Source organism: Dipodomys spectabilis, unplaced genomic scaffold (genome assembly GCF_019054845.1).
Source record: "Dipodomys spectabilis isolate Male_0828 unplaced genomic scaffold, ASM1905484v1 ptg000004l, whole genome shotgun sequence".
Lineage (NCBI taxonomy): Eukaryota > Metazoa > Chordata > Mammalia > Rodentia > Heteromyidae > Dipodomys > Dipodomys spectabilis.
Window position 1 is genome coordinate 17,020,062 of NW_024870681.1, and position 13,995 is coordinate 17,034,056.

The following is a 13,995-nucleotide window of genomic DNA, read 5'->3' on the forward strand; positions in this document are numbered from 1 at the left end:
CGTCCCCGCCCTTCACTGCCCAGCCTGAAATCCCGCTTTTCCTCCTCCTCTTTTCTTCTTGACAGTCAGCTGAGGCCCAGCCTCCTCTTCTCTCTCACCTACCCCTGAGCCTGGGAGGGAGACCTCAGGAGCCCACATCCACAGACGCCCATTTCTTCTCAAACCATTTCCACTTCTCAGCCATACTCTGCCTCTCTGCCCACCCCCCATCCCCGGATACCGTGACAACCAGTGGACCATCTGGCCTAACTTCTTCCCAGAATTCCTGAGGGGGGAGGTCAGGGATAGACAGCAAAAGCAGGGTTCATGAGGACAGAGGGCAGAGGGCAGAGTGAGAGTTCTAGCTGTGGTCCACAGAACTAAGCAGCCCGTTGCTAGGTAACCAGATCTCCCATCACCACCCCACCGCCTCATCCTGAGCTGCCTGCCCTTCGCCTGTGCCTGGCTTCTGCTAAGTCTCTCCATCTCCCTAACCTTGAAAGCAAGATTACCAAAGAATCAAGGGCCCTGTCACCACCCCTGAGTCCCCCCATCTGTGGCTCTGTCACATTGTTTCTCTGTGAAGCATAGGCCTTCTAGGCCCTGAGGTAACTGCCACCATGAGCCTGGGCATCATGGAAGAAGAAGACCTGGCCGAGTACTTCCGGCTGCAGTATGGGGAAAAGCTGCTGAAAACTGCTCCAGTGAGTGTCTAGGGCCTGGGACCACCAACACGCACCCTGTGGCTTTACTTTCCAATCGGCCCCCTTCTCCTATAAACCCAGCACCCCTAATCCTCTTGCTTTGCTCCCCTAAATGCCAGCATGTGTCTCTCTTTCTCAAAACACTGTTTCTTTCATTCTGGTTGGGGGGGAGAGAAGACCCCCCCTTCTCCCTGGTCCTTCCTGCCCTGGCCTCAGACATAATCTACCTGCCTCTCTTGTCTATGTCTTGGGCAGGAAGTTCCCCAGTGTGGAGGAGCAGTCGGATTCCCCATCCATCCGACTACTGGAGAAGAAAAAGGAGGCCAAGATCATGCACCAGGCCATGGAGCAGAAAAAAGAGGTTGGGGGAGGGGGACTCAGGAATAAGCAGAGGCTGCACAATAGCAGAGGGATCTGGCTGGGGTTTGGAGAGAGTCATTGGGCTGCCCTCCACTTTGTGGGATGGGGCCCCTGGAGCTGGGGTCCTGCTTGGTAATGCTGGTCTCTTTCCTCTGGGGAGAACAGAAATGATCTAAGACTTGGAGTTCCCAGTGTTCCCAGTGCTCTACTAGGAGCCTCTTAAGGACCTCCTACTCCTTTTTGAGTCTGGAGATAGAACTGGGGGGGGGGGGAGGGGGGCGGGAAGGGGGTTCTTGAGGCTTTCACATCAGGGTCTTCCTAACCTCCCTGTTCCTGCACCCCCAAAGACATTTAAGCGCAGGATGGAAAACCTGAACCTGCGCTGGGAAGAACTTGGAGTCAAGGAAGAGCAGCTGAAGGCCCACATCCAGAAATTTGAGCAATTCATCCAGGTACAAAGAGGGAGGACTGCACGTTGGGGGCCCACACCCTCTCCTCCTCCTCTTCCTCCTCCTCCTCCTCCTCCCCCCTCCTCCCCCTCCTCCCCCCTCCCCCCTCCTCCTCCCCCTCCTCCTCCCCCCTCCTCCCCCTCCTGCCCCTCCCCCCTCCCCCTCCTCTTCCTGGGCTCCTCACCTTCAGTGCTCTAACCATGCTTGGCAGTTTCAGGCATTCGTGTCTCCCCACTTATGTTTGCAATGTCCTATTTACTTATCAGTCTCTGCTCTCTCTAGATGTTCCATAGTTCCTTGCAAGTACCTGGGGCAGAGTTTTATCCAGTGGATGGATGAGTGGATGGATGGATGGATGGATGGATGGATGGATGGATGGATGGATGGATGGATGGATGGATGTGATCCTGTCATGGATAAGCATCAGGATGATGGACCACTAAAGGTTCATGTAACAGAGAATGGTCTAAGACAATCCCCCTCAATCGGTCCTCCCAGAACTGATTTAATCATCTTAAAATCCAGATTTCTTGCCAGGCACCATGCCTATAATCCTAGCTACTCAGGAGACTGAGATCTGAGGATTGCAGTTCAAAGCCAGCCCTGTGAGAACCTTACCTCCAATTAAACACCAAAAGAGCTGGAGGCTGTGGCTCAAGTGGTAGCGAACTAGCCTTGAGCATAAAGCTTAGGAACAGTGCCCAGGCCCTGAGTTAAACCCCAAGATCAGCATGCACACAAATACATGCATGCATGCACACTCACGCGTGTACACACACACATACACATACACACACACACACACAGATTTCTTGATTAGAAATTCTGTGCTGCTTTCTAAAGAAGCCCAGAAGGGTCTGTTATAACTGTAAGAGGCTAATTTCTTACTGATCTTAAGACACTTTGTCATACTGTGTGCCTGAGTGTGTAGGCCAGGAATCTGGGCATCTGGGCATGTTTCTCTTGTGGTCCAGTTCATCAGGACCAGAAAAAAGCTGGTGTGATATGAGATTTGGGGAAAGAGTTTCTCCAAACGACTTCCAAAGAGGTGGGTTTTTTTTTTTTTTTTTGTAGCTTTTTTGTTTGTTTGTTGTGTCCCAGGACTGGGGCTTGAATTCAGAGGCAGGGCATTCTTCTTTAGCTTTTCACTCAGATTTAACTCTATTTTACCATTAGAGTTACTTTCTGCCTCCCCCCTCCCTCCTCTGGCTAATTGGAGATAGGAGTCTCACAAGCTTTTCTTCCCCAGCTGACTTTGAACCGTGATCCTCAGATCTCAGCTTCCTGAGTAGCTAGGAGTAGAGGCGTAAGGTGGCTTCAAAGTCACCTACTGGTTTTGAACTGAACTTCTGTGCTTACCCTTTTTAGGGTCCCATCTGAGTCCTCAGTGCACAGAAATCCCTTAGCTTCACCAAGTGCCTTCAAAAACCAGAATCGAGCTTCAGGCAGCCTGAGCTCTGAAGATGGAGGAAATTGAGGGTGTATAACCAGCCCCAGGCAGGCCAGAGCTCCAGGAAGGTCGAAAGACTGGTTGACCACATTACCTCTCTCATCTCAGGAGAATGACCAGAACGGATCCGAGCCCTAAAGAAAGCCAACAAGGAGCGGGACCTGAAGAAGCAGCGGCTACGGGAACTGACCAAGGCCAAGCAGGAAATGGCTGCCCTGCGGCAGGAGCACCAGCGGCTCAGTGTCAAACTGCAGGACTATGCCATTTTCAAGAAGTACCTGGAGAAGGTGGTAGAGAACTCTGAGGTGGGTCCCAGGGGCAGAGGGGTTGGACCTTGGCCCCCTCTTCTGCACCTTGCTTTATCCCAGGAGCTGGGATGGTGGGGGTGGTGTCCAGCTTCAGCTAGATGGCCTTGGGGGGGGGCCTCAGAGACCCCAGAAGTGCTGCAGGAATGGTCTCTCTGAGGAGGCAGACGATCATGGAGGGCAGCTGGCCCTGAGCCTTGCTGAGGCGGGGTGTGCTTCTCAAAAGGTGGGGAACCTGGTGGGATCCTTCATGTGCCTTTGTGTGTGTGACGGTAAAATGTGCCTGCATGGTTTGTGGGTTTCTTTATGTATGTATGTGCTCATGCCTGCACATGTATGTGCACACATGTGCCAGTACTGGGCTTGAATTCAGAGCCTAGGCACTGTCCTTTATCATGACACTCTACCACTTGAGCCACAACTCCACATTTGCTTTTTGTGTATGTGTGGTTAATTGGAGATAAGAGCTTCATAGACATTTCTGCCTGAGTTGACTTTTTTTTTTTTCCCCCTTCTGGGATTGGCTTTGCACCAGGATCCTCAGATTTTAGTCACCTGAGTAGCTAGGATTACAGGCATGAGCCATAGGTGCCAGGCTTGGCATGGCATGTGGGTTTCTATCAGTGTGTGTGTGTGTGTGTGTGTGTGTGTGTGTGTGTGTGTGTGTGTGTGTGTGTTGGGATGCAGATTTAGAATACTAACACAAGCTCTATTTGTATCAGCATGTGGCTTGTGTCTCCTGCTTACTCCCTCCTCCTCTTCTTCCTCCTCCTTCTGGTGACCTTTGTTTATTGGAGACTAAATTGGGGAGGGGACAGGGGAGACACTGCAAAAACATCCAACCCACCACAAAAACCATTACCCGTTTAGTGTCTGGCCATATAGCAGCCTATGTCAGTCCTCCTCCTAGCCTCTGGGGAAAAGCAGAGGAGGAGATAGAGACTCAGAGAGGTCAAGGAATCTGCTCAGAGTCTCACAGCTTGTAAGTGGCAGAACCCTGTGATTTTTTTTTCCCCTTCTCATTTCTTCTGTGAGCCCCACCATGCCAAAACAGCTGCTCACATCCAGGCCCTGAGGTCAGAGGTCAGGGAACTTCTCAGCCCTCTACATCAAATACCTTGCGTATTTGATGTCATATTGCTTGCCAAGACATGCAAGTGTGTTATGATGCTAGGATCCCTTTTGTCTCCTACCTCTGCCTCCCCTGAGGCCCTCTCTCCCCAGACCCTCCCTTACACAGGGTCTTTGTCTCAAGATAAATCAATTCCTGGGCCTCCCTGGTATTAGAAACCTGCTCTCCCAACATGGGACCAGCAACAGGGTCAAGCCTAGTGTTTATTTGAGGGGTACAACCAATGGTCTGTGAGAATATCAAAGGCCAAAGGTACATGGTTTCTAAAAGTCCCTGCAAAAAAGCCAGTGCCATAGCCTAGCTACATAGGACACTGAGATCTGAGATCACAGTTGGAAGCCAGTCTGGGCAAGAAAGTCTGTGAGACTCTAAATCATCCACTAACCACCAAAAGCCAGAAATAGAGCTGTGGCTTAAGTGGTAGAGTTCTAGCCTTGAGCAAAATAAAGCTCAGGAACAATGCTCAGGCCCTGAGGTCAAGCCCCAGGACTGGCACCCAAAAAATTAATAAAAGTCTCTGCAAAAGCCAGGCACTAGTGGCTCATGCCTGAAATCCTAGCTCCTCAGGAGGCTGAGATCTGAGGATCACAGTTTGAAGACAGGTAGGTCAGAAAAGTCCATGAAACTCCCATCTCCATTAGCCAGCAAAATACTAGAGGTGTGGCTCAAGTGGTAGAGCACCAGCCATGAGAGAAAAAGCTTTTCAAGAGACAACATGAGGCTCTGAATTCGAAGTCCCAGATCCAGCAAAAAAAAAAAAAAAAAAGTCCCTTCAACTTCTATATGCTTATTGGCTTATGTATTTATTTATTTACTTATTTATTTATTTATGCCTGCACTCTAAATCTGTGTCCTTCCCTCCATGGGGGTAGAGTGCTTACCTAGCAACAGCAAGGCCCTGGGTTCAATGCCTGATGCCCAAAAATAAATAAATAAAGTATCGCCTGCTGAAGACAAGTCATTGGCTGAATGATTAGGGGTTTTGTGGTGAAGGAATGTGGGGAAAAGCCACCTTATTAAAGCAGCAGATAAGTTCTAAGATAATGTCTCAGAATCAGAGCTAGTAAAATGAGCCAACTGGCCCTCCTAAGCTTAACCTTAAGCCTGGTACCCAACCCATCCCAGCCAACTGCTTCCTGCCTCTCCCAGGTCAGCCGGGGTAGCTGGGTCCCAAGCTGGTAAATGACAGGCCCAAACACCCACAGCCAACCAGCAAGCTCCACCAGAGCTCCCTGACTCCTCCCCCTCACTCAGTCCCACGGTTCATTATCAATCAACAGATCTGGTCAATTCTGTCTCCTAAGTATTTCTGGAATCCAGCCTGGCCCCTTCCTCCTCCAGGGTCCATCTGGAGTCAGCTCTGGGCCATTCCTGGCTAGCCTGCTGTTAAGCTGACATTTGCAAGCCAGCTTGAGACGTGCTTGTGCACACACATCAGTGTACTCTCTCTCTCTCTCCCTCCCTCCCTCCCTCCCTCCCTCCTTCCCTCCTTGTCTCTCTGTCCTTTTTTTTCCTCCCTTCTTCCCTCCCTGTCTCCTCTCTTCCTCTCTCTTCCTTCCTCCCTTCTTTCTCCTCCCCTCCCCTCTCCTCCTCCTCCATCTGTTTCCTCTTTCCTTCTCTCCCTTCCTTTCTCCTGGCTCTCATTCCCTTCTTTTTCCCTCTTTTCTCCACTCTTCTCTCCTCCACCCCCCCCCCCCCCCCCGTCTCCTCACTCGTCCTCTTTATTTTGTTCAAAATACTTTGGGATTTTAGACATACAGTAAGATCAAAAGGGGATAATCTAAGGAGAAAATCACCAAGTTTCATATATATATATATATAAACAAACCCCACAGATAAGGAAACAAAGGACCTTTTCTTAATTTGTCTTTTTGTTTTCAGATGATTCTGATGATTCTTTGCCTCATATACAGTGTACACACATGCCTATCTGAGGGAAGGTGGGGGGAGGGCACAGAATCAGTGGAAAATGGGTAAAATACGCAGTGTGGGGCCCCCTGGCTACACTGGACATTGATGAAAGTGAACCATCACTCATGGATAGAGGTGGGAGGGAGGGAATGGGAGAGAGAATGAGGGAACAGATGATACTATGCGAAAGGAAGGAAAGGTACTTATTACCTGACGTATGCAAAGGTAACCCTGCTGTATATCTCCTCTAAAACAACAACAACAAAAAATAATTAAAAATGCGTTAGGCATACTGGAAGTATACAGAAACAAAACAGCCCTAGGCACTCCCCAAATCTTAATATTTTCCTGGTTCATTTTTCCTCAAGGAAACACTACTGGCAGTTGAACCTCCCATGTACCCTTCCAACTCTCATTCTTCAACCTTCCCAGTAGCTAGGATTACAGGTGTGACCTGTCGGCATCTGATTTCAATGATCCACTTTTTTAAAAATATTTTTATTATAGGAAAATACAAGCATATACAAAAGCATAGAGAAGAGCTTATTAAATACTTATAAGTACTTACATTTTATACTTCTATGAGTATTTTTACTGTCTTGAACCTCTCAAAGAAGCCCCATACCCCCATTCGTCATTACCCATGCTGTTCCTCTACTTACTTTTGCCCGACTGCCTTCTATTCATATCTCCAGAATTACTTCAGATATCTTTTCTCCCATGAACCCTTTTTCCCACCTCCTCCAGCACTAGTTGGAAGATATTCTCCCCAAAAAGTTGTGTGTGTGTATATGTGTGTGTGTGTGTGTGCATGCACACTAGTACTGGGACTTGAACTCAGGGTTTCATAGTCTTACTTAGCTTTTTCACTCATGCTGGTGTTCTACCACTAAGCCACATCTCTACTTCTGGCTTTTTGGTCATTAATTAGAGGTAAGAATCTCAAGGGATTATTATTTTTTTTTTTCTGGCTTTGCTGGCTTTGAACAACACTCTTCAGATCTCAGCCTCTTGAGTAGCTGGGATTACAGGCATGAGTCACTGGTGCCTCCAAAAGGCATAGTTGAGGGAAAACTACGTGGTAGTTCCTAGATACCAGTCTGTCACTGGAAGTGTCACGATATGAGGAAAGTGCTCAGGGAGTGTGCCCTGGGTGGCTGGAGAGCACACTTCGATGAGCTCCTGGGGTGGGGCTTCTTGGAACTGGAGCTCAGATGGTGGATGGCATGGCTTTGGTGGTGCTGGCTGAGTCTCTGGGTCAAGGCCAGAGCATGGCATGGGTCTGGAACACATTGGAGGGGACACGCTGACCCTAGCAAGTCACCTGCCCCACCAGTGGCCCCTCTCCAGCCCCTACTTCTCCCACCGGGAATATTGAATACCCACAGAGCACTAGGCCTCAGTCTCCAGTGGGCCCCAACGTCTGAATGCCAAATGACTTATTTGTGCCTCTGTCCTCCTCCACATCATTCCTCCCTATCTCCCAGCTGTAAACTTCAGAAGAGCAGGGGCTGGCTTATCTCCTGCTGGCCTGAGCCTTTCCACACAGCTAGGGGCTTGCAAGCAGCTCTCTGTCCATCTCAAAAATGCCTCCCAACCACCATTCTCTACCCTGCTTGTGCCTACAATCACATGGGGGAGGGGGTCTTTTGCAAAATCAAGATACCTGAAGCCACCTCAGACCTGTTATCAATGTGAGCCTCTGGGGGGTGAGGCTCCCTTGGTAAGCGGCCTCAAATCCTTCTAACTATAGCTATGATTGGGTGCAGGGGTTCAAGAGACTCGTGGAACCCCCACCTCCTCATAGCCCTATCTTTGACTGTGGCCCTGGGTCTGCCTGCCCTAGGTGGCCAGGCCTGGGGATGTGAGGCTCAGGTGGGTCCCCTCCTTTGGTTTTTTGGGGTGTTTGTGTGTGTATGTGTGTGTGTGTGTGTGGTGTGTGTGATTACTTAAACTCAGGGCCTATGTGCTATCCCTTAGCGTTTTCACTCTACCACTTGAGCCACAGCTCCACTTTTGGCTTTTTGGTGGTGAACCGGACATAAACATCTCATGGGTTTTCATGAGATCCTCAGATCTCAGCCTCCTGGCTAGGGTGACAGGCGCGAGCCTTGGGGGGTGGAACCTTACCACGGGCCCTTGAGAGTCCCGGGTGCCACGCCCCAAGGCACGCCACGCCCTCCCCACTCCAGTTCGAGGAGATCCACGAAGTGATCGCGCGTTACAAGACGCTGGTGAGCATGCGCCACGACCTCATGCAGTCGGCGCAGGAGGGCCAGGAGAAGATCGAGCGCGCCAAGGCGCGGCTGGCCCGCTACACGGAGGAGAAGGACGACGAGGTCCTCCAGCACAACAACGAGCTGGCACGGCTGCAGATGCGCTTCGACCGAGCCCGCAGCGACGTCATCTTCTGGGTGAGCAGCGCCGGCCTGGCACCGCTGGGCCCCCCCCATCTGGGTGTGGGATGTCCGCAATGGCGCGTGCACGTACGCACACCTGTGATCTCGCACACCTGTGATCTCGCACACATATACTGTGCTCACACATACCTGTGATCTCTCACACACACATTTGTGCGCACGCACACACATCCTGTCTACATCCCCTTTCCCCAGGAATCGCGCTGGGCACACATCCAGAACACCGCCGCCAAGAAGACCCTCCTCCTTGGCACCATCAAGATGGCCACACTGAACCTCTTCCAGATCGTGAGCAAGCAGCAGAAGGAGGCCTCCCTGGTGGCCCTGGAGGACACCCACAAGCAGCTGGATATGGTAGGAGGAGGCCGGCGCTAGGGGCCAGGTGGAGGGAGGGAGGGGACCAAAGAGGCCCAGCTCTCCACTTCAACCGGAAAGAACAGAGGTTCTGGACTATTCCTACCAATAAAATCCCCAGGTGGGAGCTGCAGGCCAGTGTGACTCATACCTGTAATCCTAGCTACAGAGGAGGCTGAGATCTGAGGATCAGAGTTCAAGGCCAACCCCGGCAGGAAAGTCTGTAGGACTCTTATCTCCAATTAACCACCAGAAAACCAGAAATGGAGCTGTGGCTCAAAGTGGTAGACTGTTAGCCTTGAGCAGGCCCTGAGTTCAAGACCCATGACCAACAAAACAAAACAAAAATAGGATCACCAGGAGGGCAGAATAGGGAGTTTTATTGGATCCCACCCGCTGTCCTTCTCAGTAGATCTGCCATGAAAACCTACCACTACTCTGCATAGTCAGCAAGTTCCCAAGTAATGTGGAAATGTTTCCAAGGGTCACTGCACGCCTCTTTCTGGCCCCAAACTGCAGGGGCCAGGGCAGGGACCCACTACTGAATTCATTATTTGTGCGAAGCAGGCTTTATTAAACTCCAGGGAGCCCCTGTAGCTTACTGAAAGCTTGAGTTAGAAGCCCACTCTTTTGTTAAAAAGCTAAATTGGCAAGTTGAGACAAGCATTAGTCATGTTAGTGCCAAACTAAGGATGTTCTTAGAAGTAATGAAGGAGAAAAGCGAAAAGGAAATAGATTTCTCATTGAATGATTCAGAGTTCTTTCATGCCATCCGGGCATGGATGGCACCTAAAAATCACAGCCGCAGTGAAACACAGCCCATTCTGAGGGAAAGTGCTCCAGATGCGCCAGTAGTTCTTCTGGAGTTTAGAGACCCATGATGGATTATTTGCAACTTCAGAACACTCCCAAGAACTGAGATTTGTTGCTGTTGTTATTGTTGTTGTTGTTCAGACATTGCCTGGCACAAGAGTATTTGGTGAATGGATGTGAAACCCAAGCCAGTCAAAAAATGATTGCTCAACAGGTACTTGTGCTACCTACAGGGTGATTGTGAGGAATGGAACTCATGGAACACGGAATGCTTCCCCCAACAGCTGGCTGGGAAGAATCAAATACTCAGCTTGCACCCTAAGGCAGAACTGTGCGGAACCATTTTAAATTCCACAGAAGGGGATTTGCAAGGAAGTTTCTTCTAGAGGCAGATTTTTATTCCCAGATTTTTATTTTTATTTTTATTTTTGGTAACAGGATGCTTTCACATTCTAAAAATTCAGCAATGACCAGAGAGCGTTTCTTTCTATAGGTTATAGCTAGTGATAGTTACCAAATCCTAAATTCAAAGTTTTAAAGTATTTATGTAACCAATTCATTTCAAAACCATCATAAAAGTTAAAAAACAAAACATGTTAACTGACCAGGTGCTGATGGCTCATGCTTGTAATTCTAACTATAGGAGGCTGAGATCTGAGGATCTCGGTTTGAAGCCAACAGGGGCAGAAAAATTCATGAGACTCTGATCTCCAATAAACTACAAGAAAAAAAAAATCCAAAAACTGGAAGTGGATCTGTAGCTTAAGTGTTAGAGCGCTAACTTTAAGCAAAAGAAACTCAGGGACACCATCTAGGCCCTGAGTTCAAGTCTCAGGACCAGCAAGGAAAAAAAAAGTTAACTGAGATAACATTTTATTTTTTTTAAATCATTTTTATCCAGGCAAAAATTCATTTTAGCCAGGCACTGGTGGCTCACACCTGTAATAATAGCTACTCAGGATGCTGAGATTTGAGTTTGCAGTTTGAAGCCAGCCAGGGCAGGAAAGTCCATGAGACTCTTATCTCTAATTAACCAGCAAAAAGCCAGAAGTAGAGCTATGGCTCAAGGAGAGCACCAGTCTTGAGTGAAAAAGATAAGGGACAGTGCCTAGATCCTGAGTTCAAGACTCAGTACTGGCATGCACAAATTAAATTTTTGTGTGAGGAGAGTGTCAGTGCTGGACACTTGGACAAAACCCCTTAACATCTAGCTTAATAGGTGGGATGTCCTGAATACTCTGGGTCCATTCTATTATGGCAGCCCATCATGGAAACCCTACTAAAAATTGAATCCAGTCAGGTACTGGTGGCTCACACCTGTAATCCTAAGCTATTCAGGAGGCTGAGATCTGAGGATCATGGTTCGAAGCCAGCCTGGGCAGAAAAGTCCCCATGAAATTCTGATCTCCAATTAACCACTCAAAAAACTGGAAATGGCGCTGTGGCTCAAAGTGGTAGAGCACTAGCTTTGAGCAACAAGAGCTCAGGGACAGCACCCAGGCCCTGAGTTCAAGCCCCACAACTGACAAAAAATAAAAAATTGAATCCAGGGCCTCACACATTTAAGTACACACTGTACCTCTGAGATACACCTTTGAAAATGTAGAAACTGGGCTGGGGATGTGGCTTAGTGGTAAACATGTGCCTAGCATGTGTGTGGCCCTGGGATCCATCCCAGACACTGCAAAAGGAAGATAAAAACAATGAAGAGGGGCGGGGAAGGGAAGGATAGGATAGAGGAGAAGGAAGGGGGAAGGGAGGGAGGAGGAGTTCCAGAAGAGTGAAGTAATTTCCCCAGAGCTGCTTGGGGAGCCCAGCTGGGTCTCCTGACCTGCAGGGCAGTGCTGTGTCATGCTCACTGCAAGCTCATTAAAACAGAAGTTAGTGAATAGAATTTAAACACCCCTTGACGATTCAAGAGGAATATAACGACAATCAGGTCTGGGTTCCAAGTCCATGACCACCTCCGGGACTTTGAAGTTGTTCAAGACCATCTGTGGGCCCTGCCTGTAAATGCTTTTTTTATTTGTGGCCCATCTGGGATGGCCTCCCTCTCTTCTCCCTGGGCTGATTCATACTGTCTTTGCCTTTAGGAAGTCCTGACTCCATCCTACTCTGGATATTAGAGATCGAATAGTAGCTTTACTCAATTTCTCCTAGAAAAACTGTCAAATAAGGTGGTATGGCCTCAGGTGAAGGCAGATGTGGGAAAGAGATGTATGGATGTCAAGGAGATGTTCTGTCTTGGGATGGGGGAAGCCTCTGGCTGGTGGGGTAATCTCCGATCTCCGTATCTTCTCAGATCCAGCAGTTCATCCAAGACCTATCAGACATCTGGGCAGAGGTAAAGAAGAAGGAACTGCAATCCCGGTAGCACATTTCTAGAATGTTCTGAAATATGATCCTGACAAAGTTCCTGGTGCATCTGTGATCCAGCCACAGAGGATCTGATCGCTTTCTGCCAGCGAATACCTTGCTGTTTCCCCCCACAGGCTTCTGCCTGTACCAGCCCTGAAAACATTAAAGGTTATAAGAAGTTTGTTCCAAAGTTCTTTTTCTTTCTCTTTGGCCATTTGTTCATGGAGAAAACTTTTTAAGCTGGTTACTTAGGCAGCAGAGGAGCTAGAAACCAGGCCTTAGGTCTCATTGTCTTTTGACTTAAACATAGTAAAAGTCTGGGATAGGGTAATTACAGCTTAAATGATTTTTCTTTCCCCTGTCATTTTGTGTGTGTGTGTGTGTGTGCGCGCGCGCGCGCGCCCATGCGCACGTACACGCGCGTGTGCACACGTGTACAAGTGTCAGTACTGGGGTTAAACTCAGGGCCTGTGTACCACCCCTCCACTTCAGTTTTTTTTTTACCAGTAATTACAACTCAGAGTCTCATGGACCTTTCAACCATTGCTGGCTTCAAACCATGATCCTCAGATCTAGTCTCCTAAGTAGCTACAATTACTTATATAAGCAACCAGCACCTGGATTATTCCTCCTCCTCCTCCTCCTCCTCCTCCTCCTCCTCCTCCTCCTCCTCCTCCTCCTCCTCCTCCTCCTCCTCCTCCTCCTCCTCCTCCTCCTCCGTTGGTATTTCTAAACAGGATATACTCACTAGAAACTACGAAGGCAGACTCCCAAGCTACAGTTCTGAAGGGACCAAGTTAAAACCTCACTCCCTGACTTGGGAGTGAGTACTGTTCCTTACCTCCTATTTGCACCTGCAAACATGCAAGTCAGTGCCAATTCCCCAGAGGCTTCTGGATGGCCAGCAGGGGACTACTAATATGCAAAAGGATAGCCCAGAGGCTCAGAAGCATCTGAGTTAAGAGAGGCAAGCCAGCAATGAACCAAATAGGGCTAAATAAGTAAAATCTGGACAGAGTCAAACCCTGAATGGCACACTTCTAAATCATCAGTAGTAAAAGCTTAAGAGATGGATGTACAGACATGTACCGTCTGTACACTGATATCATGAAAACCTTGTGGGAGTCAGGAGCCAATGGCTCACACCTGTAATCCTACCTACTCAAGAGGCTGAAATCTGAGAATCAAGGTTTAAAGCCAACCTAGGCAGATAAATCCAAGAAACTCTTATCCTCAATTAGCCAGCAAAAAAGTCAAAAATAGAGTTGTGGCTCAAATAGCAGAGCACCAGCCTTGAGTGCAAAAGCCAACAGAGAACATGTGGCCCTAAATTCAAGCCCCAGTATCAGCACCGACCAACCAACCAACAACAAAAATGGAGCATTTTACATACTGGACCTTCAAATTAGAAATGTCCTGTCTGTATCTAGATGCAGATTTCTTTCTCTATATGTGTAGGCATGATATCTTTTTTTCTTTTGTTTTTACTAGTCTGGGGCTTAAACTCTGGGCCTGGATGCTGCACCTAAGCATCTTTTGCTCAAGGCTAGTGCACTACCACTTGATCCGCAGCTCCACTTCTGGCTTTTTTCTGTGACTAATTGAAGATAAGAGTCAGCCCAGGCTGGCTTTGAACTACCATCCTCAGATCCCAGCCCTCTGAGTAGCTAGGATTTCAGGGATGAGCCACTGGCATGTGCACAGGGCTTTATTACCACAGAGATCTGAGCTCAGGCAGTAGTGGTGTTGGACTGCTGCCT

General features: G+C 48.7%; 1 protein-coding gene across 1 annotated transcript; it reads left to right on the plus strand.

Moving 5' to 3' along the window:
- Positions 1-599: 599 nt before the first annotated feature.
- Positions 600-12,311, plus strand: Ccdc42 (coiled-coil domain containing 42). The gene is given in 9 exon segments (XM_042693896.1): positions 600-671; positions 673-683; positions 939-1,044; positions 1,391-1,495; positions 3,051-3,060; positions 3,063-3,247; positions 8,483-8,704; positions 8,906-9,064; positions 12,180-12,311. Coding segments are annotated over 9 exon segments (942 nt in total). The 3' UTR covers positions 12,252-12,311.
- The last annotated feature ends 1,684 nt before the right edge of the window (positions 12,312-13,995 follow it).